The sequence below is a fragment of the Lacerta agilis genome, chromosome 1 (assembly GCF_009819535.1).
Source record: "Lacerta agilis isolate rLacAgi1 chromosome 1, rLacAgi1.pri, whole genome shotgun sequence".
In the NCBI taxonomy this organism is placed as follows: domain Eukaryota; kingdom Metazoa; phylum Chordata; class Lepidosauria; order Squamata; family Lacertidae; genus Lacerta; species Lacerta agilis.
The window spans coordinates 48,543,660-48,566,067 of record NC_046312.1 but is presented as its reverse complement, the minus strand read 5'-3'; the positions used below and the strand labels follow the sequence as shown (position 1 = coordinate 48,566,067).

General features: G+C 44.6%; 1 protein-coding gene across 1 annotated transcript; it reads left to right on the top strand.

Annotated features, from left to right (window-relative positions):
• The first annotated feature begins 507 nt into the window (after positions 1-507).
• On the top strand, positions 508-22,116 carry F2 (coagulation factor II, thrombin). Its single transcript, XM_033148747.1, has 15 exons — positions 508-533; positions 2,233-2,375; positions 5,958-6,121; positions 8,086-8,110; positions 10,137-10,187; positions 11,691-11,796; positions 12,799-12,935; positions 13,868-14,173; positions 15,220-15,330; positions 16,326-16,452; positions 16,712-16,879; positions 17,955-18,128; positions 19,894-20,072; positions 21,149-21,219; positions 21,844-22,116. The coding sequence occupies exons 1-15, from the start codon at positions 523-525 to the stop codon at positions 21,985-21,987; spliced, it is 1,917 nt and encodes a 638-aa protein (XP_033004638.1). The 5' UTR covers positions 508-522; the 3' UTR covers positions 21,988-22,116.
• The last annotated feature ends 292 nt before the right edge of the window (positions 22,117-22,408 follow it).

Below are 22,408 nucleotides of genomic sequence, written 5' to 3'. Positions count from 1 at the left end.
GAAAGGGGACTTGTTCAGGAAGTTAGAAATGCTGAACTAAGGAGGGCAACTAGTCTGATCTCAGCCTTCACAAAGGTTCAGGTTTGAGAAGATGTTACAGGAAGCAGTGTTGTAGTCTTGAAAGCTTGTGAATGTTCTTCAAAAGTTTCCCTTCATACATGGGCCAGAACTCTTTGTCTGGATGTTCTCCTGTGGCTGAACTCAGGCTCTGCCTAAATATCCCAGTAAGCTAGACCCAGAACTGGACATTTCTCAAATCTCTCTGCTTTATTGTGTGTTAGAAAGAGACTCTGTGTTCTTCAAACTCTGCAATCTGTTGGAGGCGGGGACTGTGCAATTGCTCTTTGTACAAGTGGCCAAAGAGTCACTTCCCAGCTATCCTAATGCTAATATTTACTTGCCTACGATGGAGATAACAAATACTGACTAGACCATCACAGAAGAGAGACAGAGAAGAGCGAGAGAAAGAGGCCTGAGATTGATAGTTCTCTAAGCTCCTCCTACACTTACAGTTTGTCTCAGATGAGGACGGGGTAGGGACTTGTTTTATTAAACGGTGGACTAATTTGGAACCTTCAAAGACCTAAATTCCAAGTGATGAATTTGATGTTGCTAATTTCTTTTGTTCAAAAATATATGGCTCAAATTATGGCCTTAAGCTACTACTAAGAATTTCAAGATCTAACTGTACTGACTCCTAATTTAATTATTTTATCAATGAGACTCATCTCAATAAATTTGAAGATAAGAATTGCTTTGCTGGATTTATCAAGCCCAGCATTCTGTTTCTAGTAGCCAGTCAGATGTCTCTAGAAGCTCATAAGCAAGTTAATAGTCACTCTGTGGTGTTCTGTTCATCTGATAGTCAGAGCTGTGCTGCCCCTGAAAATGGAGGTTCCATTTAGTCAGAGCTATTTTCAGGGAGAACTCACTCGAACTCAGTTCTGGCACCTGTCAGGTGGGTGCCTTTGCCATACTAAGAGAATGAGGAAGGCATTCATGGTGAGTGAATTTCTCGAAAAATAGCACAGCATTTAACTAAAATAGACTTTGATGAAACTTGCCTTTATTAACTTGCCTAATCCTTTTAAGAAGTTGCCAAGCTGCTAGTGACTATCCCCACATCTTATTGTCTTACATTATGTGTGAAGAAGTACTTCCTTTTCAAGTCCTGGACTTAGTCCCAGTTAAGCTACACTGAGTGTACATAAGTGTTATGAAAGCAGAAGACATTTCGCTCTAGCTGCTCGCTCCAAGCATTCATGATTTTACAAACTTCTGTGTTCCTTCTTAAAGTAAAACCCCATGTTCTCAAGCCTTTCTTCATTGAAAGGTGCTCTGGGCCTTTGAGTTTAGCTGCCTTTCCATACCCATTTGAACCCAATGAAGTTTTTGTATTCAATTTTGTATATTGTATTCAATGAATATTGAATATTGTGTTCAGTGAATACAATAGTTATTCATCTTGCACTACAATCTTGAAGAGTTTATGACATGCATCTGTTTGAAAATTACATTTACCCATTAAAAGTGGCTGGTCAATATAACAAATATTTGTTTTAAGTTCATTTATGTCCAAACCACAATTAAACGGAAAATTTTTAAAAAATACAAATGAACCTAAACAGGATGCAAATATTTAATGACTTGACTCCTTGGTGTCTTCCAATTGTTCTGACTTCTCAGACTCCTCTCCAACACACATATAATCAAGCACATCTCTTTGGGCATTCAGAAAGGAGTCATGGGGATCTCATTGGATATTTTGCTGAGAGACATCCAAGAATCAAAGAATTATAAATTGTGGAAGGGAGAAGAAACTCATTCAGTCTCTCAGTGTATTCTAGAACAGGATCACAGAAGTAAAGACGGAATAGACCTTTCGGCATCTGGATTAAATATCCTAAACAATGGCAGTTCCCTTATTTTAAGCCAGGATAGCCAAATGTCCTCTGCTTTATGCAATAATGAAGTAATAATATGATGTGCATATTGTTTCCTAGTGTCAGTCTATGTTTATTTGGTGTTCTGAGACCACAAACAATCTAAATGTATGGATGGAATTGTTCTTGTTCCGTTGGTTGCTTGTGCCACCAAGGCACCTGAAAGCAAAAATGCAAGGGAGGGAGAGAAAAACCAGGATGGGTGAGATAGTGAGATTCTCAAACTTACTGTCCCTGACACACTGTGACCTGGTTCCTGTTTCTTCATCCTGGTTCAACATTAACCCAGGCTGGGCTGCAATCGTTCTTCATCCATTTCCTCTGCAATCCTCCTGCAGTCAGGCGCACACACAATGGGACAGAGCAGAACCAGAATGCTGAGGACCCTTCTCCTTGCCATTCTTCTGGACCTCTCACTGAGCTACAACCAGGGTAAGTCATTGAGAGGGAGAGAGGGAGGAAGGAAGGAAGAAGGAAGGGGCGAGGTTGAAGAAATCAAGCCTGCTCAGCAGTGAATAGGCAGCAATTCTAAGAACATGTGCTAAGGGGATGAATGTTGAACTCTGGGATTTCTGAGGAAACGTGTAGGCTTGTGTTGCAATTGACTAGTAGAGCAGATAGCAATACTCAGTCTGTTGGCCTCCTACATTGGAAGTTCAGTGTGGCAGATCAAGCATCCAGGGAAAATAGGAAGCTTTATTATATTGAGACCGTTGGTCCATCTATCATTGTCTACATTCACTGGCTGTGGCTCTCCGGGGTCCCTCCCATCTCTATCTGGAGATGCCAGCAATTGAACCCAGAACCTTCTGCATGCTAAGGGAGGCTCTACAACTGACCTACAACCCTGAATCCCAGCACCAGCCCCATTGAAAGAGACTGTCATGGCATGGCTGAGATGGAGAGGATGTGGCAGCTGTACAGAGAGGCAGGCTAGTCACTCCATGTTTCAGAGACTCGCAGCTTTGGAGCAGGAAGGATCTTGGGTGATAAATGAGGAAAGATTATGGAGGTGGGGCAGCACTGTGCCAGAACTCTCTCTCCAGACCAGTTATCATTTAGCTTTTGTACTTGAGTTTGCACACCTGAATAACAGAACGCATAAGATTGATGGGGCAGGGTGGGAGGAGAAGGGAGGTTCCCCAATGGGTGCCTCTTTGTTGGAGTTCTTTATCTTAACGGGAATGCTCTTCTTTACTCTTAATAGAGTTAGCAGGAACATGGCACTTAACAAAAGATTAAAATGTACTCCTTAAATACCTTTCTGAGAAGGGGCATGTCTATGCAGTTTAACCACTTCAGAAGCAGGGTGTGCTCTCTGGGTTGTATCCAACTAAGCAATACGTTAAGTAATGCATTGAAAATAATTGTCTTATGTTGCTCACGTCCATCAATTTCAGTGGTTTGCAATGGATACAGCCTTCTGCCTGCAGTGGCAGCTTCCCGAGGAGCAGTTGTATTAGTCTATTGCAGCAGTCAAAGCAACAGTGTCTTGTGGCATCTTAAAAAATTACACAGTGGACTCTAGTCCATGAATGGTAAAGGTAAAGGTACCCCTGACCATTAGGTCCAGTCACGGATGACTGTGGGATTGCAGCACTCATCTCACTTTACTGGCTGAGGGAGCCGGTGTTTGTCCACAGACAGCTTCCAAGTCGTGTGGCCAGCATGACTAAGCTGCTTCTGGCGAACCAGAGCAGTGCATGGAAACGGCGTTTACCTTCCTGCCGGAGCGGTACCTATTTATCTACTTGCACTGCTTTCGAACTGCTAGGTGGGCAGAAGCTGGGACCGAGCAACGGGAGCTCACCCCGTCACAGGGATTCGAACCACCGACCTTCTGATCAGCAAGCCCTAGGCTCAGTGGTTTAGACCACAGCACCACCCACGTCCTAGTCCACGAAAGCTTCTGCTAAATTGTTGGCCTTCAAGCTGCCACAGGGCACCCTGTTGTTTCTCTCTCCAATAGAGGAGACCTGATCAGAAACCCTGTCTCACCTTATCCTAACCTGATACCCTTCAAATTTTGCTGGACTACAGTTCCCATCATCCCTGACAGTTTGCTATACTTGCTGTTAGGCTGATGGGAGTAGGAGTCTGACAATATTGGAGGGCACCAGATTGGAGAAGGCTGCCTCTGTTCCAACCCAACCCCTAGCTTGACATTCTCTGTTGCGAGGTAGCTCTGATTTTTTTCCCTCCTCATCCTTCAGCAACTGTTGCTAGACTTTAATCACATGGGGGGATTTGTACCCCTGCCCATCCCACAGGCCAAATTTGATGGGTGAGTAGCAGACATACCTGTCAATCAGCTGATGTTACAATTATGTCAGGTGACATGGTGCTTTGAACCCCCTGTAATCAGCTGGTTGTTGGGTGTTCAGAGCTTCAGTGGAGAGCCAGTGTGGTGTAGTGGTTAAGAGCGGCAGACTCGTAATCTGGGGAACCGGGTTCGTGTCTCTGCTCCTCCACATGCAGCTGCTGGGTGACCTTGGGCTGGTCACACTTCTTTGAAGTCTCTCAGCCCCACTCACCCCACAGTGTTTGTTGTGGGGGAGGAAGGGAAAGGAGAATGTTAGCCGCTTTGAGACTCCTTCGGGTAGTGAAAAGCGGGATATCAAATCCAAACTCTTCTCTTCTTCTCTTCTTCATGCAGGCCTCTGCAAGGAGCTTGCAAAGAGCCATGCACTATGCTTTGAGGTCCTGGCAAACAGATGATTGTTGGGGCTTCAGAAGACAAGCGTGCAGCTCTTCTGAAGCCCCACCAACCAGCTGGTTGGCAGGACTTCAGAAACATTGAACAATCATCTTAAGGAGCCCCTTTTGTTCCAGCCTAGCTTCCCTTTTACCTGCTCAAACCTAGTATCACCTAGTATCAAATCCTAGTATCATCAGATGACTGGAAGGTAGGCATAGCTTGACCAACATGGCATAATTATTTAGCCTTATAGGCCAGACATTCCCCACCCATGACAGAGACTGAAAGTTCTAATTTCTGAATGTGAAAAAGGGAAATGAGAGGACTACAAAGGTTCAGATTCTGGGGTGGGCAAACAGAGACCAGCACACATGCCAGCAAAGAGGCACACAGAACGAGGGCTGAGTAAATACATTTTTCTGTGCAAACAGGAATAGGGTAAGTGTCCATAGAGCAGAAAGAAACCTACCATTTGGAAGTGGTCAGTTCTGGGCACAACCCTGATACTAAACTGAACAAGAGTCTTGGTTCTACCACCATAAGACCAGAATAGGCTAGAAATATTATTTTCTATTTGGTCCTTAGTGAATACTTTTTTCTTATTCCAGCAGTCTTTTTTTTTTTTATTGAATTCTGATTTTATAGTTTAAACTCGTGTTTTTTCCTTATTGTATTGGGTCTCCTGCATGTTGCTTAGAAATGACTGCAGCCAAGAGGCATGCAAATGGTTGAAATAAATAAATGCCATATAGGTGAAGATTAGGTGAGAAATTCACACTGGGTCGTATCCAGCGCTGCACACATGGAGTTCCACTGACAATAGTGTTGGATCAGACCCATTGAGATCTAGAAGTAAAAACTGGGCATTTGACATAATTTCCTGTTTTGTCTGTTGTAGCACAAGACTGTCAATGGTTGGGCAATGTATTACATCTGTAATCAGGCAGCTGGAGACTACGTAGTGAAAAGCATTGTAGGAATGCAGAGCTGATATCCTGAAACATGCAACATTATACTGAAAACATGAGAATGGCTTGCCCTTCTCCACCATGTGTGGTGTAGCTCCATGGACTGAATCATCTGGAAATTTTCTTTGTAGCAGCTTTCTGCAGGTGCCCAGTTCTGCTTCTGGGCCACTGAGGTCCAGATTGTGTTGTCTGCTCTTTCTGTGTTTGTGTTGTGGTGGTTAATCATGTCTTGGAGGAGAGGGCTGGCTGTAGGGTCCTTCCTGCTCAATGGTCCTTCAGAATTACAATTGCCCCAGTGAATGAGCCTCCACACTAAGGACTGACTTATGGGTGTTCTGCTCTTGCTAGTCTTTCTCGATCAGAAGCAAGCACTCTCCTTGCTGACGCGCTCGAGGCGAGCCAACAAAGGATACCTAGAAGAGATGCGCAAAGGCAATCTAGAACGGGAGTGCCTGGAGGAACCGTGCAACTATGAAGAAGCCCGTGAAGCCATTGAGTCTAATGCCCAAACAGTAGGTATCATTCCATTTTCCTTCCTGCAGAACAAGGCCTGTTAGTCACATATTCAGGGGCCCAGCAACCAATGTGAGGTTTGTACCTGGTTTCCTAGGGGAACAGTGGATTGCTTTAATTCCACAGTCTCCTTCCAGATGTTGTAATTATTTTATTTTATTTTATTTAAAAAACGCATTAATTTAATAACAAAAAGTGCAAACATAACAAAAAGAAAAGAAACAAATAATAAGGGATTTAAACCACAATGCATCACAGCTTGGAAGGACAAAGTGCAAAGACCCGGCACAGCTCTAAAGGAATAATAAATTGTTCAAACAAAGATACCCTTTACAAATAATAAAGATTTATAAAAATAAATCTAGGAGGCTTAGTTTGGTCAGAATCGAGTATACACTTCCAGAGTTAACACTAAATACATTACTTCTGGTAAGTGAGCCACCATAGCCGCTAGAGGGCCATGAAAAATTTGTGTCCTGGGTTTTTTAGACTCATCTACCCATGGACCTAACGGTCAGGGGTCCCTTTACCCTTTACCCATGTACTATCTGAAACCAAAGGGGCGCATTGGTTGCCTGATGTGACATTTTTTTTCCAGCTCTCCTACACCACCACATTTCTCATCTATCTGTATGTCCCAATTAAATTCCCATCATGATTTTTGACTCTGGGACCCAAATGAGGCATTAATAATAAATTTGTATCATATAGAAACTTGTCCCTTTACATAATGTGTCATATCTTTGACCAATCGTTCAAAAGGAGTCTGTTGTCTGGTAGAATCTCTTCTCTTAGAGGAACAGATGAGAAATAACCTCCACTAGAAGCCAAATAACCAGGGAAGACGTTTATCCCCATACATGTTTTTATATATGCTATAGACAACAGGAATGGTTTCTGTATAATAATCCATTAAGCAATATAGTTGACAGAACTTCCAAGATGAATTATAAGACTTCTTCTTGTTCCTAAAGACTGGGTGATACTGTAGGACAGGCTTCTTCAACTTCGGCCCTCCAGATGTTTTGAGACTACAATTCCCATCATCCCTGACCACTGGTCCTGCTAGCTAGGGATCATGGGAGTTGTAGGCCAAAAACATCTGGAGGGCTGAGGTTGAGGAAGCCTGCTGTAGGATGATAAGTGGAGACAGGCCCGGTGCAGATGCCACCACCATATTTAAAAAGGTAAAGGTACCCCTGACCATCAGGTCCAGTCGTGTCCGACTCTGGGGTTGCGGCGCTCATCTCGCTCTATAGGCCGAGGGAGCCGGCGTTTGTCCGCAGACAGCTTCCGGGTCATGTGGCCAGCATGACAAAGCCGCTTCTGGCGAACCAGAGCAGCGCACGGAAACGCCGTTTACCTTCCCGCTGGAGCGGTCCCTATTTATCTACTTGCACTTTGACATGCTTTCGAACTGCTAGGTGGGCAGGAGCTGGGACCGAGCAACGGGAGCTCACCCCGTGGCAGGGATTCGAACCGCTAACCTTCTGATCAGCAAGCCCTAGACTCCAAACCTTAAAGGTTGTTATATTAAAATATACTGGCTAGCCATGTCAAAGATCTAAATTCGTCCTTCTAAAATGGGTGGATGTTGGACTACTACTACGTCCATCATTCCTTGCCCACTGGCCACACTAGCTGAGGCTGATGGGAACTGGAGTCTAACAACATGTGGAAGGCTGGTGGAGGGCTGGTTTAATTCATGCAGTAGTTACCCTAGAGCTATATGCACCTCATAATTGCAATAGATTTAATTTGATGGCAGAAGCAAAATCGGATGTGTCCCCTCTCTTGTTGAGTCATGACAATCATATCTCATGCTGCCTCCAAAGAGCTCAGAGTGGTGTCTCATCCTGACAGCTTACAGGGTAAGACCTTTCTAGCATGAGCAGTAGAGCTGCATCAATTGACTTACTCGTTCTTGGGTATTTCTTTCTAAGTGAGCACTTTTGTTTTGCAGGATATATTCTGGGCACAATACTCAGGTATGCATGTCTGAAGTTCCTGTCAAATACCCTTACTATTTGTATATTTGTTGTTGTTGTTCAGTCGTTCAGTCGTGTCCGACTCTTCGTGACCCCATGGACCAGAGCACGCCAGGCACGCCTATCCTTCACTGCCTCTCGCAGTTTGGCCAAACTCATGCTAGTCGCTTTGAGAACACTGTCCAACCATCTCATCCTCTGTCGCCCCCTTCTCCTTGTGCCCTCCATCTTTCCCAACATCAGGGTCTTTTCTACCACTGAACCTTAGCCTATTCCAAGATCTGGCTTTCACAGGCTCTGGAGAATTATGTCTCTATGTCAATGGCTAGTATTGGCCTTGCGTATCCCAGAGCATCAGTTCCTGCAAATACTTATTTGGAGTTAAATCCTTTGAAATCAGCAGAACATCTCCAAGTAAACATGCATAGAATGATAAAAGTTGCAAACATAATACTAGCATATCTTAATTCTTCCTTCTTCTGTTACCATATTTGATCTTGGAGCTCTTGCTGTGGAAGTCCAATTGCACAAACTAATCCAGTCATACTATTTAAATTGACCCAACTATTAAGGGCTACTTTGCCCATAACACACACACACACTTTCCCCACAGTTGTATCAACTAATTTCCTCCAGCCATGCCCTCCAGTTTCTCTCTCTTCCTGTCCCTTCAGTAACTATCACCATGCCAAACTTCAAAGTTTTTCATGTTGCTGCTCTTCATCCATTCATGTTTAGTTCTTGGTCAGCTGGACTTGGTCAACTTTCATCTCCTGCTGCTGCCAATGTCCTCCCACCCATTGGCTAGATCCTTCTTTCGGCATAGGATCAATCCTTTCACTAATGCTCTCTCCCTTGCTATTTGCCTATCCCTAAGCAACACATCATATTCATTAAAGTGGCACTGACAGCAGCTGCCAGAGGTTTCTTACTGGCAAGACTGGTTCATCTGTTTAAAAAATGGAGAAACAGAAACTTCTCCCTAATTCATCCTTGCCCAATGTTTGGGTGAAATCCATTGTCATGTGACATCTGTGCAATGGGAATTTTTGCTTGTCTTTCCCCCTGAGGCCCCCATAAATCTGCTGCGGGTGGTCTCCTAATCCTCCACAGCCAATTTGTGGGACTGGGGGTGGAGAAGAGAAGAAGGAGATCTCCTGCTGCACAAATGGAAGTCAATTACACTGGCAGACAGGGACAGTTGGATTTCACCCCTTGTGGGCTTTTGGAGCCAGAAAATGAGAGTTGCTTTACTCCTTCCCAATGGCTGTGTGCTGCTCAGGGGCGTAGGAAGGGGGGGCAGGGGGGCGGGTCGTCCCGTGTTCCATCATGGAGGGGGGTGTCAAAAAGGAACAATTACTGCCCTACTAGGGCAGTTCATTAAAAAACTTTTTTTTAAAATGCCTGCTCCAAAGGTCTTATCTTACCACACTAGGGATTATATAGTGATATGTGAGATTTCATGCATATCAATTAATATCTTGATCCTGCTCCACGAAAATAACTGTTTACTTGGCTGTTTTCATATGTCGTGAAAGCTGAAATTTCAATTCAGTGGAGCCAAAACACAATCCATCCTGTAGATTTAAGTATCTGTCCACAGTCGCCGCCTTGTTATCAGAGGCCCATAATCCACATTCCTTTGTAGGAAAATATAAAATAACGTAAAATTATTTTTGGAAAGAAAGAAAGAAAGAAAGAAAGAAAGAAAGAAAGAAAGAAAGAAAGAAAGAAAAAGAAATGTGGGGGGTTGACAAAAAAATTTCACACTGGGTACCACCTGACCTTCCTACGCCTCTGGTGCTGCTCTCAATATCAGAGAGGCAGCATGTCTCTGAGTACCAGTTACTGGAAATCACAACTCCAGAGAGGGCTGTTGCATTCACTCCCCCTTGCAAGCTTCCCATGGCCAATCCTGTTGAGGACCAAATGTTGGACTAGGTGGGTCTTGGTGGGTCTGATGCAGCAGAGCTGTTCTTATGAGCTAAAGATCCCTTTAAGCTGAATTGTATTATTCTCTCCCCAGTATGTAAGTCTCAGAAGCAGCCCAGAACAGCTCTTGATGAGTGCCTGAAAGGTAAGCAGCTTAACAGTGAATCTGTGATGCCCTGGTGGTGGTGAGTGCAAGGAATCTGCTTTCTCTGAAGGGGCTGGAGGCAAATTCTACATAAGGCAAGATCACTGATAAGCACTATTCTCAGGAGAGTCCCTGTCTCTTCCCTAAACTCGCAGAGGGACATTGCTGCAAACAACATTTTAGCAGATGTGCATGATTTATATACCATTTATTATATGCATTGCAGTTATTTCAGGATACAAATCCTTGCATGGAGTCTTAAAGGAACATTGAACTATACTCATAATTTCACAATAAACAATATGAAGATAGAACAGGTCATCAGGATTCTTGCCCACAGGGCAGTTGGTGGCAGAGCTGGGCATGGGGGAGACCTGCTGCCTAATGTAGACACTAACAATATTGTAACTTGTGAGAGAGACAGGATGGGTTTTGAAATTCACAAATGTAATATAAAAGATATAGAGCCAGAGCCTGGTTCCTTGCTACACATGCGTATCTCTAAAAACAAAAACATGTTTGTCTCCTGCAATGTGTGATGTGCCCAAATATCACTTTGGGTTATCTGTTAAGAAAACCAATTAGCAAATATAATATTTGCGTAACATTATTATACTCTGTAACAAACCCATTGCAGGGATACCCAGCTAATTCCACCAGTAAGAGGATTCCTGTTTATTCAACAAATCTTTCCCTTCCTCTCTTCTCTCCACCCCACTCCTAAACCTGTTCTGCGGTTCTCCCCCATCCTTCCAGAGCAATTTGGGGAGGCAGGGGGATTTGAGGAGGGTGGGGAAAGGAGAAGAGGGGATGCTCCACTGTGCACATGGAAATCCTTGCGCTGACCTAAGAAGTTAGTTGAGGTCCTTCTAAGTCTGTGGGGCATCTTAGCTGTTCCAGAGTATAGCATGGATCCAGCCACCCCTTCGCATATGCAATAGAGCAATGTAAACAAAATAAAAATTGCCCAGCACTTTCTTCATTTTCTTTTCAGCACCAAGGGCAGCCTAGGAGCAAATGTTGTACATTGAACATAGTTCAATGGTTTTCCATGTTGATATAATCTTCAGAAGGAGTTGCACCCTGAAAGGTGACCTAAAATTATATAAACAGATATTAAATACAATAATATAGATAAAGGCTTGTGTTTGGCTTGGGTGCCAAATGCGTCTTGATCAATGAACGATTGCCTGTGTGAATGGTCTACCCCAAACTCTCACCACTGATAGAACATGTATTTTCAAGCACAGTGTTTTCTCTCTGTGTTCTTTCTGCTGACCCTTTAAACACAATGCTTTTCAATGGAGTCAGTTCCCAGATTCAGCTGCCCCTTCTGACATGTAGAGCAATCAAGTGTAGCTAAACCAGGGGATATAGAAGCACCTCTGAACTAGCAGTTGTTATGTGTATCAGCCAACATCCAAGCCACTGAGATGTCTTGACTCTCTGAATATGCTGCTAGCTGTTCCATTTTACTGCATCCTGTATTTTTTATTCCAACAGGTGACTGTGTCAAAGATGCGGGGCAGAATTATAGGGGATCCATTTCGTTCACCAAGTCAGGAATTGAATGCCAGTACTGGTCGAGCAAATTTCCTCACAAACCTGAGTAAGTTTGCTTGCTTGCTTGCTTGTTTGCGGGGGGGGGGGGGCATTTCTGTGCCACCCTTTGCTTGCTCTGAACTGGAGGCAACTCAAGCCTGACTTCCACTTGCCTTCATACAACATTGGATGGAGAGTCTGAGCAGAGAATAAGGATCCAGTTGCCTGACCATTGCATCTTGTGCATCTTGGGTTTTAATTGGAAGCACAAAGTGCAAGGGAATATTGTACAGGGGAATATTGGGGTGCTTTAGGGAAAAGGGGGATCTGCAGGCGAGAGTAGCATGACAATAAATGTGAATCCTGAGACACCCCCCCCCCCAAAAAAAACCTTTGAAGTATGTAGGATTTCTATAGCAGTTCCTGGGAAGAGAATTTTTTGAGGAAAGGAGAAGAAACCTTTGAGAATCACTGAGTTAACCATGTAAATGAAACTTTCAAGGACTAGTATCCACTTCATCAAATGCATGAAGAGTTATCCTCAGTTATCCTTGGTAGGGGAAATTGTAAGCAATGTGGTTTGAGGGGAATGAAAACAATATGGACGACAGGGACAATTGAGTAAGAGCTTGAATGTCTTCAGATAAACACAGCGGCCCTTCCCAACAGGCGTGAGCTGCTGCAAGATAGCTGATGGAGGACATGCCCAGCCAATCACATCAGGTGAAGGGGGGTGTGTGAAATCTGAAATCTGTGCACACGCATATGTGCATTTTGGTGTACATGAACATGTGGTGTGCACATGCCGGGCGGAAAGCCATAGCCGGCCATAGCTGTTCTTAATGCAAGTGCACAGTGAAATGCAGACATGTGATTGCTGTACATGACTATCTGTGTCTGGGCTTCACCTCTTTTTCTTCTTCCGAGGGAGTGCTTTTCATGTAGAACATGCCATAAACTGCAGTGCAGTCCTTTTGGACGCAAGATCCAGAGTTCCCTTACTGCGAGCCCAACTATAAGAGGAGGGATTTTCTGTTTCCCTGTATCAGTGTATTGTGCTTTCTTTTAGCTTCAACACAACAACCCATCTGGGTGCCAACCTCACTGAAAACTACTGTAGGAATCCAAACAACAACACAAGGGGGCCCTGGTGCTACACCCGAAACCCAGTCGTGCGCGCAGAAGAGTGTGCTGTACCTGTGTGTGGTGAGTCTCAGTGCTGATGCTCCAGGAATAATAATAATAATAATAATAATAATAATAATAATAATAATATATTATTATTATTATTATTATTATTATTATTATTATTATTATTATTATTTATACTCCACCCACCCTTTATACTGGCTGGGTTTCCCCAGTGTCAGGCTTTAGGGACTCAGCTTCCTCCCCTGCCCCCCCCCTTTGCCAGTAGATAAGCGGAACAAAGCGAAAAGAGTCTCTTACCAGTTATAATTTTAAATTATCACAGCGAGAGAACAAATGATCCATTTCCGGGAATGAAGGTGCTGCCAACTGAGGGTTCCACCCACTTCCTCCTTAGTCACCTACGTCACTTCTGCATCTTGCAACCTGATCTGCATCTTGCAACCTGATCTCGCAACCACTGTGCTTTCTGAGCAGCCACCTTATCTGTTCTCCTTGACCTTGGGCTGAGCCGATGAACACTTTCCAGTGAAAGGGAGTCTGCTAACTCTCTCTCTCCCAGCATTTCTTCTCCTAGCTGTTCCCCATCCAGTATTTCCCAGCTTCTGCCTTCTGAACTATGTCCCTCTGCAAACCACTGTTCCAAATCTATACTGTCCTCCTGCTCCTGGGAAGATTCAGGATCCTGATCAGGAGCAGGGGGGGGGGGAGGGGGAGGCTCCCACCTTTCCTCCACAGTGCAGCCCTCCTCAGCAGAGTCCCTGACACCCAGCCACTCTGGGCGGCTCCCAACACAATAAAACATCAAACATTAAAAACTCTCCTAAACAGGGCTGCCTAAAGATGTGTGAAGTAGAGTTTGATTAGGTCCCTCCTTTCAATTCCAGGCATATGTGCACAGCCTCTCTTCTAAAACCAATTTAGATACGGTGAAGGAGAACTTCTTAAACAAAATGATGGTCATGGTTCCCTTGCTCCTCTTTTTTCAGGTGAGAACCGGACCTCGGTTCCAATCTCGCCAAGGACCCCGGGGCAAGAGCAGAAGAAGCAAGGGCCTTGTGTGCCAAACAAGGGGCTGCAGTATACGGGGACCCTCTCCGTCACCCTTTCCGGGGCCCAGTGCTTGCCATGGGCTTCAGAACAAGCAAGAGCAATGAGCCATGGGAAACCCTTCCAGGGCAATCCTAACCTGGTGCAGAATTATTGCCGCAACCCCGATGAGGACGATGAAGGCGTCTGGTGCTACATCAACCGTCCTAATGTGACCTTTGACTATTGTGACTTGAACTACTGCGGTAAGGAGCCTGCAGGAGACGGGCCTTTGCTTTTTGTGGTAAAGAGGAGTTTCTTAAGATGAGACGGAAGGGTGGTTTATGTGGGAGAGCCAGATGCATGCTGGGAGTCATGTATGCGTGTTGGTATTGCTTGTGCACGTGTTGAAAGCTTCACACGGATATGATGGGCTTCCACTAACTTAATTTTTTTCTCTGGTGGCCTGCAGCAAGGAAGTAGATAGGGTGGCCAGGAAGAACAGAAGGCAGGGCTCTTGTGCCATTTAATGGTTATGTAGGGATGCAGGTGACGATGTGGGTTAAACCACAGAGCCTAGGGCTTGCTGATCAGAAGGTCGGCGGTTTGAATCCCCGCGACAGTGTGAGCAGAGGCGGAGCAAGGGGGAGTAGGGGCGGGCCGCCCCGGGTACTGCCCTGGAGGGTGACACTCGCTGGCCTGCCCCTCGCCTCCATGCCGTGGCTCAGCCCAGGGAGCCCAGTGGCGAAAAAAGGCGCTGAAAGGGGGGGGAGCTTTGCTTTCCTCCCCCCCCCTTTCAGCGGCTTTTTTCACCGCTGGCTGGCCTGCGGAGCTGTGGCATGGAGGCGAGGGGCGGGCCAGCCAAGTGCAAAATAATGTCCCAGCCAGGCAGAAATATGCTAAGAACACATGCTGAGCCCAGGAAGTTGTGATCAGTAAACAGAACCACAAACCTGCTCTGGGTTTTCACCCAAGCACTCTTTTTCATCCTTTTAGAACATGGCATGGGAAGCGTAAGTTATTGCTGTTGGTAGATAACTGGGAGTGAGATTGCGAATCGCCCCAAGACCTCCCCACAGATCCCAATCTTTCTTCTGCCTACCCCTGTTGTAGAAAAGGAGATGGCCATACAGGCAACACCTGCTGAACACCCCCCCAAAAAATACATAACTTTTTAAAGTGCAGGAGTCTCCTGAAGATTGCCCCCTGCCCCTGCTTGTATCTGGCCATTGTAGAAAGTGGATTTAGCAGGAATGAGGAGACTGACACTTCTGTGAATTAAGTTCTTCTCCACCCTGGTCTTCTCTTTCAGAAAGTTTCGTGGATGATTTTGATTACGATGAAGAACAAAGAGCAGGCCGGACTACTGTCCAAGAACGCAAAACCTTCTTTGATCCAAAGACATTTGGTCAAGGCGAAGCAGGTGAGAGGGCCAAAAGAAAGTCAAAAGAAAGAAAAATAACAATTAATTAAGCCACAGCTTCTTCGTACAACACATTGCTGAATAATCGGACCCTTTTTTAATACTGTATTGGCACAGGGGCTGGAATGGTTTCTCTTCTTGCTGATTGTGGTTACTGGCTCCACCTTGTGGTCAAAGGTAGAAAAGCAAGCAGGTTCTTCTAGAATCGTTTGCTCTCCTGCCTTCATTGAAGCAGCCACTTAACAATGTTAGCTCTCCAAACTCTCCTCAGGCTATTTTTTTCCTAGTTGGTGTGAATGTTCTTGTTTATCTCACTTTTGGAAAATTATGGCATCAGTTGGACCTGATGAAATCCCATTTCTCCTGTGGCCCTGACGTGCCTTGGTGAGGGAGATGCTGTCTGATGAAAGAACCTGATGTCAGTTCTTCTCAAGCATACACTGCCTGAGAATGGCTCAACCCAGTTCTGCTGGAGCAAGAAGCACACTATCATTTTTGAAGAGGCAATTCCTCTTGAGTGAATGTGGGGAGGGAAATGTCTCTTTTCAGATGGTGGCTGCTAACCACAGTCTGTAGGAGGGGGTATTAGTTGTTGTTGTTGTTGTTGTTAATTTATTTATTTTTACCCCGCCCATCTGGCTGGGTTTCCTCAGCCACACTGGGCGACTTCCAACAAAAGATTAAAAATACATTAAAACACCAGTCATTAAAAACTTCCCTAAACAGGGCTGCCTTCACATGTCTTCTAAATTTCATGTAGACCTTTTGAAACAAATAAAAAGAGCATTTTATATAGACTGTCCAGGACCAAACCAATGCTCCAAATCAACTCCCATTATTCACCTTTCCAACAAGATGAGGGAAAATTCCAGCTCCGAGTCAATGTCTTAGTCACCACCAATTATTCTTTTCTTGTAGCAGAAATGCTAGCTTATGAAATATATGTTCATTTATGAGAACTGGGTAGTTACAGAAGACTGGATCTGTATTTCCAGACTGTGGTTCCCGCCCTCTGTTTGAGAAGCAGGGCATATCTGATAAGACTGAGAAGGAGCTGCTGGACTCCTATCTGGGAGGCCGAATTGTGAAGGGATCTGATGCTGAAAAAGGCAGTTCTCCGTGGTAAGCATCATAACTGAGGTTGCTTATGTTCCATTCCCATGCCTGTCTACCGGAATTCCGTAAATGGCACTAGCAACCCTAGGAAGAGACTTTTGCAATTTGTGTTTCAGTTGTTCTTCCTTTGAAGCACAAGAATGGCCTGTCAGTGCAGTGGAAACATGCTAGTCTGTTTTGTTCTCTGCAGCTTGTGCTCTGGTCATGTGCTATTTTGGCTAAGACACTAAGCCTTGCATCTCTTCCCCTGCCTATTTTGTTCTAGGCAAGTGATGCTATTCAGGAGGAGCCCCCAGGAGCTGCTATGTGGAGCCAGCCTCATCAGTGATCGCTGGATCCTAACTGCTGCCCATTGCATCTTCTACCCACCTTGGGATAAGAATTTCACTAAAGACGACATCATTGTACGGATTGGCAAACACGACCGGAAGGTGTAAGAGATCGGAAAGGAAATTATAAATCTTTCAAATTACATACTGACCATAGGCCATAAGAGCTCTATATAAATGCCTCTTTTCTATATGGGAAAAGGGAAACCATTTGGGGACACAGACAAAATCCTATAATTGTAGAGTTGGAAGGGACCCTGAGGGTCATCTAGTTCAACCCCCCTGCAATGCAGGAATCTCAGCATCCATGACAGATGGCCATCCAACCTCTGCTTAAGAACCTCCAGGGAAAGAGAGTCCACCACCTCTTGTGGGAGTCTGTTCCACTGTCAAACAGCTTTTGCCGTCAGAAAATTATTCCTGACATTTAGTCAAAATTGATTCTGGGCATGCAGAACACTAACCATGCTTCTTGGTGTCAGGGAAATCTTCCAGGATCCAAGGTGTCATGCATCCACACTAAATTCGAAGTATGCACATTTTATATATCATTCTTAGGCTTGCCCCACTATTCCAAATGGTCAGAAGTCCCAGGGGCTTAGCATTTACCCAGCTTTGGTTTCCTTTGTATGATGGTCTCTGGAAGGTTATGGCGTTTTTAAAGTTTATTGACAAATATACAGACTGAGCATAGATTTAGGGAAAACATACTAACAGAAAGCCAGTTTGATTGCCCAAGCTCCAGAGAGAGGCAACTCTAATGAAGGCAATTTCTCTGAACTTGAAGAGCCCATAAAATCATCTCTTTCTGCCACATTGAAAACTGCAGTCTCCTTTGTTCCCTTGCCCAGAAAAAAACACAGACCTAGATTACATCATTCTTACTTAGGGGAGGGAGTTATGCTTATGACCCCACTTTCATGATATTTCATTCCTATCCAGTACATCCCAGAGTGTTCCTGTATCAAAAAGTAATTCCCTAGCAATTAGTTCCCATGGAGACACATTACCTGAACATAACAACCTGTATTTTTCCCTTGCTACAATTAAGGAGCCTCCAAAAGTCCCATTTCACCATCCACTTTGCTTGAGCTTATTGTAAACTGTAGTCAAGGCATCTAGATGACAGTATTTAAATATGTCAATTGCTTCTCTCTCTTTCTTGGGGAAATGTTTCAGCTATGAGAGGACCATGGAGAAAATTATGATGATAGAGAAAGTCATCATTCACCCCAAGTACAACTGGAAGGAGAATCTAGACCGGGACATTGCACTGTTACTACTGAAGAAGCCCGTTGAGTTCAGCAACTATATACATCCAATCTGTTTACCCACTAAAGAGATTGTTCAAAGGTAAGGAGACAGAACGTGATGGTTGTAATGGGAGCAGCCCCATTCAAAATGATAGGGAACCTGTCAAGTTAAGTTAGTGGTTTGTAAACCTTTGGTGAGGTGGACAGTTGGCCCATCCAGACATTGTGTCATCACCTAAGTAGGTTGTGTTGTTCTCAAACATGCATCTTCCCAGTATTACCACTGATAAAATCTGGAATGGCAGCAACATTGGGAAAAGGCAACCTTGGGATTGACTAATGAATCCCTTTCTGCCTTCCACTGAAGATGGGTAGTCTTCATTAGCAGGATGCGAGTTGCCACCAGGCCTGGTCCTGCTATTAGGCAGACTGAGACAGTGGATGCTGGGTGGTAGGGAGCAGCAGCAAGATGTTTGTGTACCACACAAGCTGCCCTGCATCTTCTGAACTAGTCTGCTGTCCTCAGACATGGTAGAGGACCCTGTCCTGTTGCCATTTCTGAAGTAAGATCCAAAGACTAGTCCAGACGGGTTTTGTACTTGGGACACCATTTGGTTCTTTGCCTCAGGCAGCAAAATTTCTTGGACAGGCCCTGGTTGCCATGAACTGAATAAGGTAGACAAATAAAGCTGGAGCTCTTACATATAGGACACAACTGTTCATATTTTCCCAGTAGTAGCAGTAGCTTCAATAGCTTCTTTATTAGAAAACAGCATGCAATGTAACTGTTAGGAAAGTGTAGGGTGCAGCTAACATACATGATATTGAGAGCTTAAAAGTAACCTTAAATAAGTCCCACTCATCCCATTTTGGCTTACTTCCAATTTAAGTGTGCAGAAGGTTACAACTCAATTGCTCCATCTACTTTGGCCTCTGGTCCCACCAATCATTGGTATGTGGCCCCCAGAAGATGGTTTATGAGAGTATGTTGCCCTCAAGCTGAAAAGCTTTCCCCACCCCTGCTTTAAGGGTTCTGTTTCCTGAAGGGAGTTGCCTTCAACAGAAGGTGGGTTGCCTAAAGAGAATAGGTGGAACACTTGATTTCCTAGCAGAAGGGTTTTAGGAAGCTGGCTGGACACACACTTCTCAGCCATTTGTGCTGAATTAAAAAGCAGAGATGGGCAAAGAGTACAAAATGAATAGGGAGCCTAAGTTTAGACAGATCTTAACCGCGAGTGCCTAGTCCAAAGTACTGATTGCAAAAGGAGCCCCGTGTGCAGACCTGGGGTGGAAGATCTGAACCTGAAGACAAATGATGGATTTACTGGTAGGGATGGTGTTTGTTCTTCTTGCCTAATAGAATGCATATGTGGCAGCTGTGTGCAAAAGAGGCCGAGTGCAGAGTAAAGTATGCGTGGACTGTACATCCACAGCCATTGCACCTTGTAGGCCAGGGGTCATGCACACAAGGGACAGACTGTTTAAGGAGTGTTTCTATTCCCACGGTTGCAGGAAAACAATGAAAGCACAGTCTGGAAAACTCAGGATTTTGCAAAGAGCAAAATGGAAACATGCTGTTTGCTGTAACTTGCCATTGTATTGCTAGAGTCTAGCCTTGCTTCCTTCCCTACGTACTCTAGATACCTACAGATGACTTCACCATGGGTGCCTTCCTTCCTGCAGCACCCTGGTCTCTGCTAAAGAATTCAGCGCACACAGGAGACACCAGGTTGTTTTTTTTGGAGCAGCGTAATTAGGATTAAGACAAACTATTACATGTGCATAATGAAAGATGTTTTGCCTACAAATGTCAACCCAATTGATTTTAAGCTACTGTGGTTTGTGTTGTTTTTTTTGTTCTGTAGCCTGATGCTAACGGGATACAAAGGGCGTGTGACTGGTTGGGGAAACCTACAAGAGACATGGACCACTGGCAGGTCACCTCTGCCTGGCATACTACAGCAGGTGAACCTCCCTATTGTGCCACAGGAAACTTGCAAGGCATCCACCAAGATTAGAGTGACAGACAACATGTTCTGTGCAGGTATGTTTTCCTTAGAATCTGATACGTTCTTTCAACTGAGGGAGAAACTGGTGAGGTTATGTATCTGTGTGCTTGGGAATACTGAAGGAAAAGCTAACGATTTCAACTGGAAGTGAGCCCAAGCCAAAGTTTCAAGGGAAGGAGAGTATGAGCCAATCTGAGAGACCACTGCAAGACAGACGGAACTCTCCTTCGCCATGTAAATACTCCTACCCCCAATTCCCTTGGCTGGTGACAGTCTGGAGAATATTGACAAGTGGCCTCCCATCACAAACTGGGTAATACCTCAGAGGCCTCCAGCTGTGTCTAAGGGAGGGATATTTCCCTTTGGTCTGGCTAGTACTGTTCCCCGAGTGAAGCTGCTGCACAAAATAGGAAGACCCATAAGCCTACATGATGTCCTCTAATTTAATGCTAAGAAAGGCACCACCAGTCATGCGAGAAACTTAGGCAAGCTTGCACTAGGCCCCGAGCAAAATTGCAACGGGCCAGGAACTCCCAGCCTGGAGTGGGGAGAGGAAATAATGTATTTGTGTGGGCAGTGTAATGAAAATCCAGGGTGGACACCAGGCTGTGCCTTTGACAAAGCTCAGCTGAGAAGAAACACCAAGTAAGCTGAGACTCTAGAGGTGAGACAGGAGTGCTTTATACATTTAGCAGGTATTTGCTTGTATCCTGTACAAGAGACAGATACACACATGGTGAAGCAAATGCATGGAGTGATGAAAACAGGCTGCAGAGATCCATAATGGGGTCCCCCTAGCATTATCTGATCTACCTCACACTGCTGTACAGACACACTCAGTCTGATCCCAATTCATAGTGAAATGACAATTAAATGGAAGAATAGTGAAAGCAACAGGGAAATTTATGGAGATAGATCCTAGTTTTAGCTAACTAAGGGCTGATGCCCCACTTTTGTGGAAAAGATTTCTGGTTGCTTGAGAAGGCAGTACACAGGCACGGATTTCTAAAAGATTAAGTACCTGTATCAGATGGTGAAAAGCAGCAAAAGGAAAACAGGAGAGATTGAATCCACTATTGTCAACCTCAAATGCCTTTTTCTTGTTGTTTAGGGTACAGTCCTGAGGATTCTCAAAGAGGAGACGCATGTGAAGGTGACAGTGGAGGGCCTTTTGTCATGAAGGTGTGTGTAATGCTCAGTGACATAATACATCAATGTCAAGTGGCAGCAAAAGGGTGACATATGTCATGACTTCTTTGGTGGGCCCAGAGCTTAAAATACGGGATCAATGAGAGAGGAACAGCGCTCACGTTTCAGCAAGGATGTATGTACGCAGGGAGCCTAGAAAGCAATCACTGCAGCCTCTGGCAAGAGAAGATTTTGTCATCTTGCAGTCTGCTGGTCAGCCCTACCCACTATGGGCTTCAGTCCCTCCCACTGTCAGGTGGTCACTCGTTACAGCCCTGAGCGAATGCTACCCTCCATGGAGGGGGGGTGCGGCAAAGCTTTCCACCTGACATAGAAACAAGCTTGTGGATCCGATTTATATTGATAAGTCAATCTTCACATGCATTGTTGGGCAACAAGCCCCCCATCCCACATCTTTGCGATTAAGGGTGATACTTCTTTTTAGAAAAGAGATAGTCATAAAGCTCCACTAAGAAATACCTGGATCTGGACCTTCTATGGGCTCTGAAAGTCTTGAAATATAGAGTCCTGCTGCTGCTTGCCCTCTTTATCTGACCTATATGCTTTTTCCCAGTATGTTGACTCTTCCTTGGTGTTCTTGCATTCTTCTCTCTCCAGAACCCAACAGATAATCGGTGGTATCAGGCGGGTATCGTCTCATGGGGAGAAGGCTGTGATCGTGATGGCAAATATGGATTCTACACCCATGTGTTCCGCCTGAAGAAATGGTTGCAAAAGGTTACTGAGAAACATGGGCGTTAAAAAACTTAAGCTCAGCACCTGCACAATGATTTAGAGATGTATGTATACTGGTCAAACATGACAGGTAACTAAAAGCCTAAGGAAGGAAACATATCTTGGCACAAACCTCAATAAAGGTTCTGGACCAAGTACTCAATCTCCTTTGTTGTCAATTGCAAAAAAGTGAACTTAGCAGTACAGGTACTACTTGAAAAGTTAGCAAAGCAGAACTGTGACTAAGGTGAATGTATCTGGTTAAATAGCGAAACAAAATAGAAAATTCTTTCCAGTAGCACCTTAGAGACCAACTGAGTTTGTTCTTGGTATGAGCTTTCGTGTGCATGCTACTGGAAAGAATTTTCTATTTTGTTTCGACTATGGCAGACCAACACGGCTACCCACCTGTAACTGGTTAAATAGCGGTGCAGGATAATCCTACGCA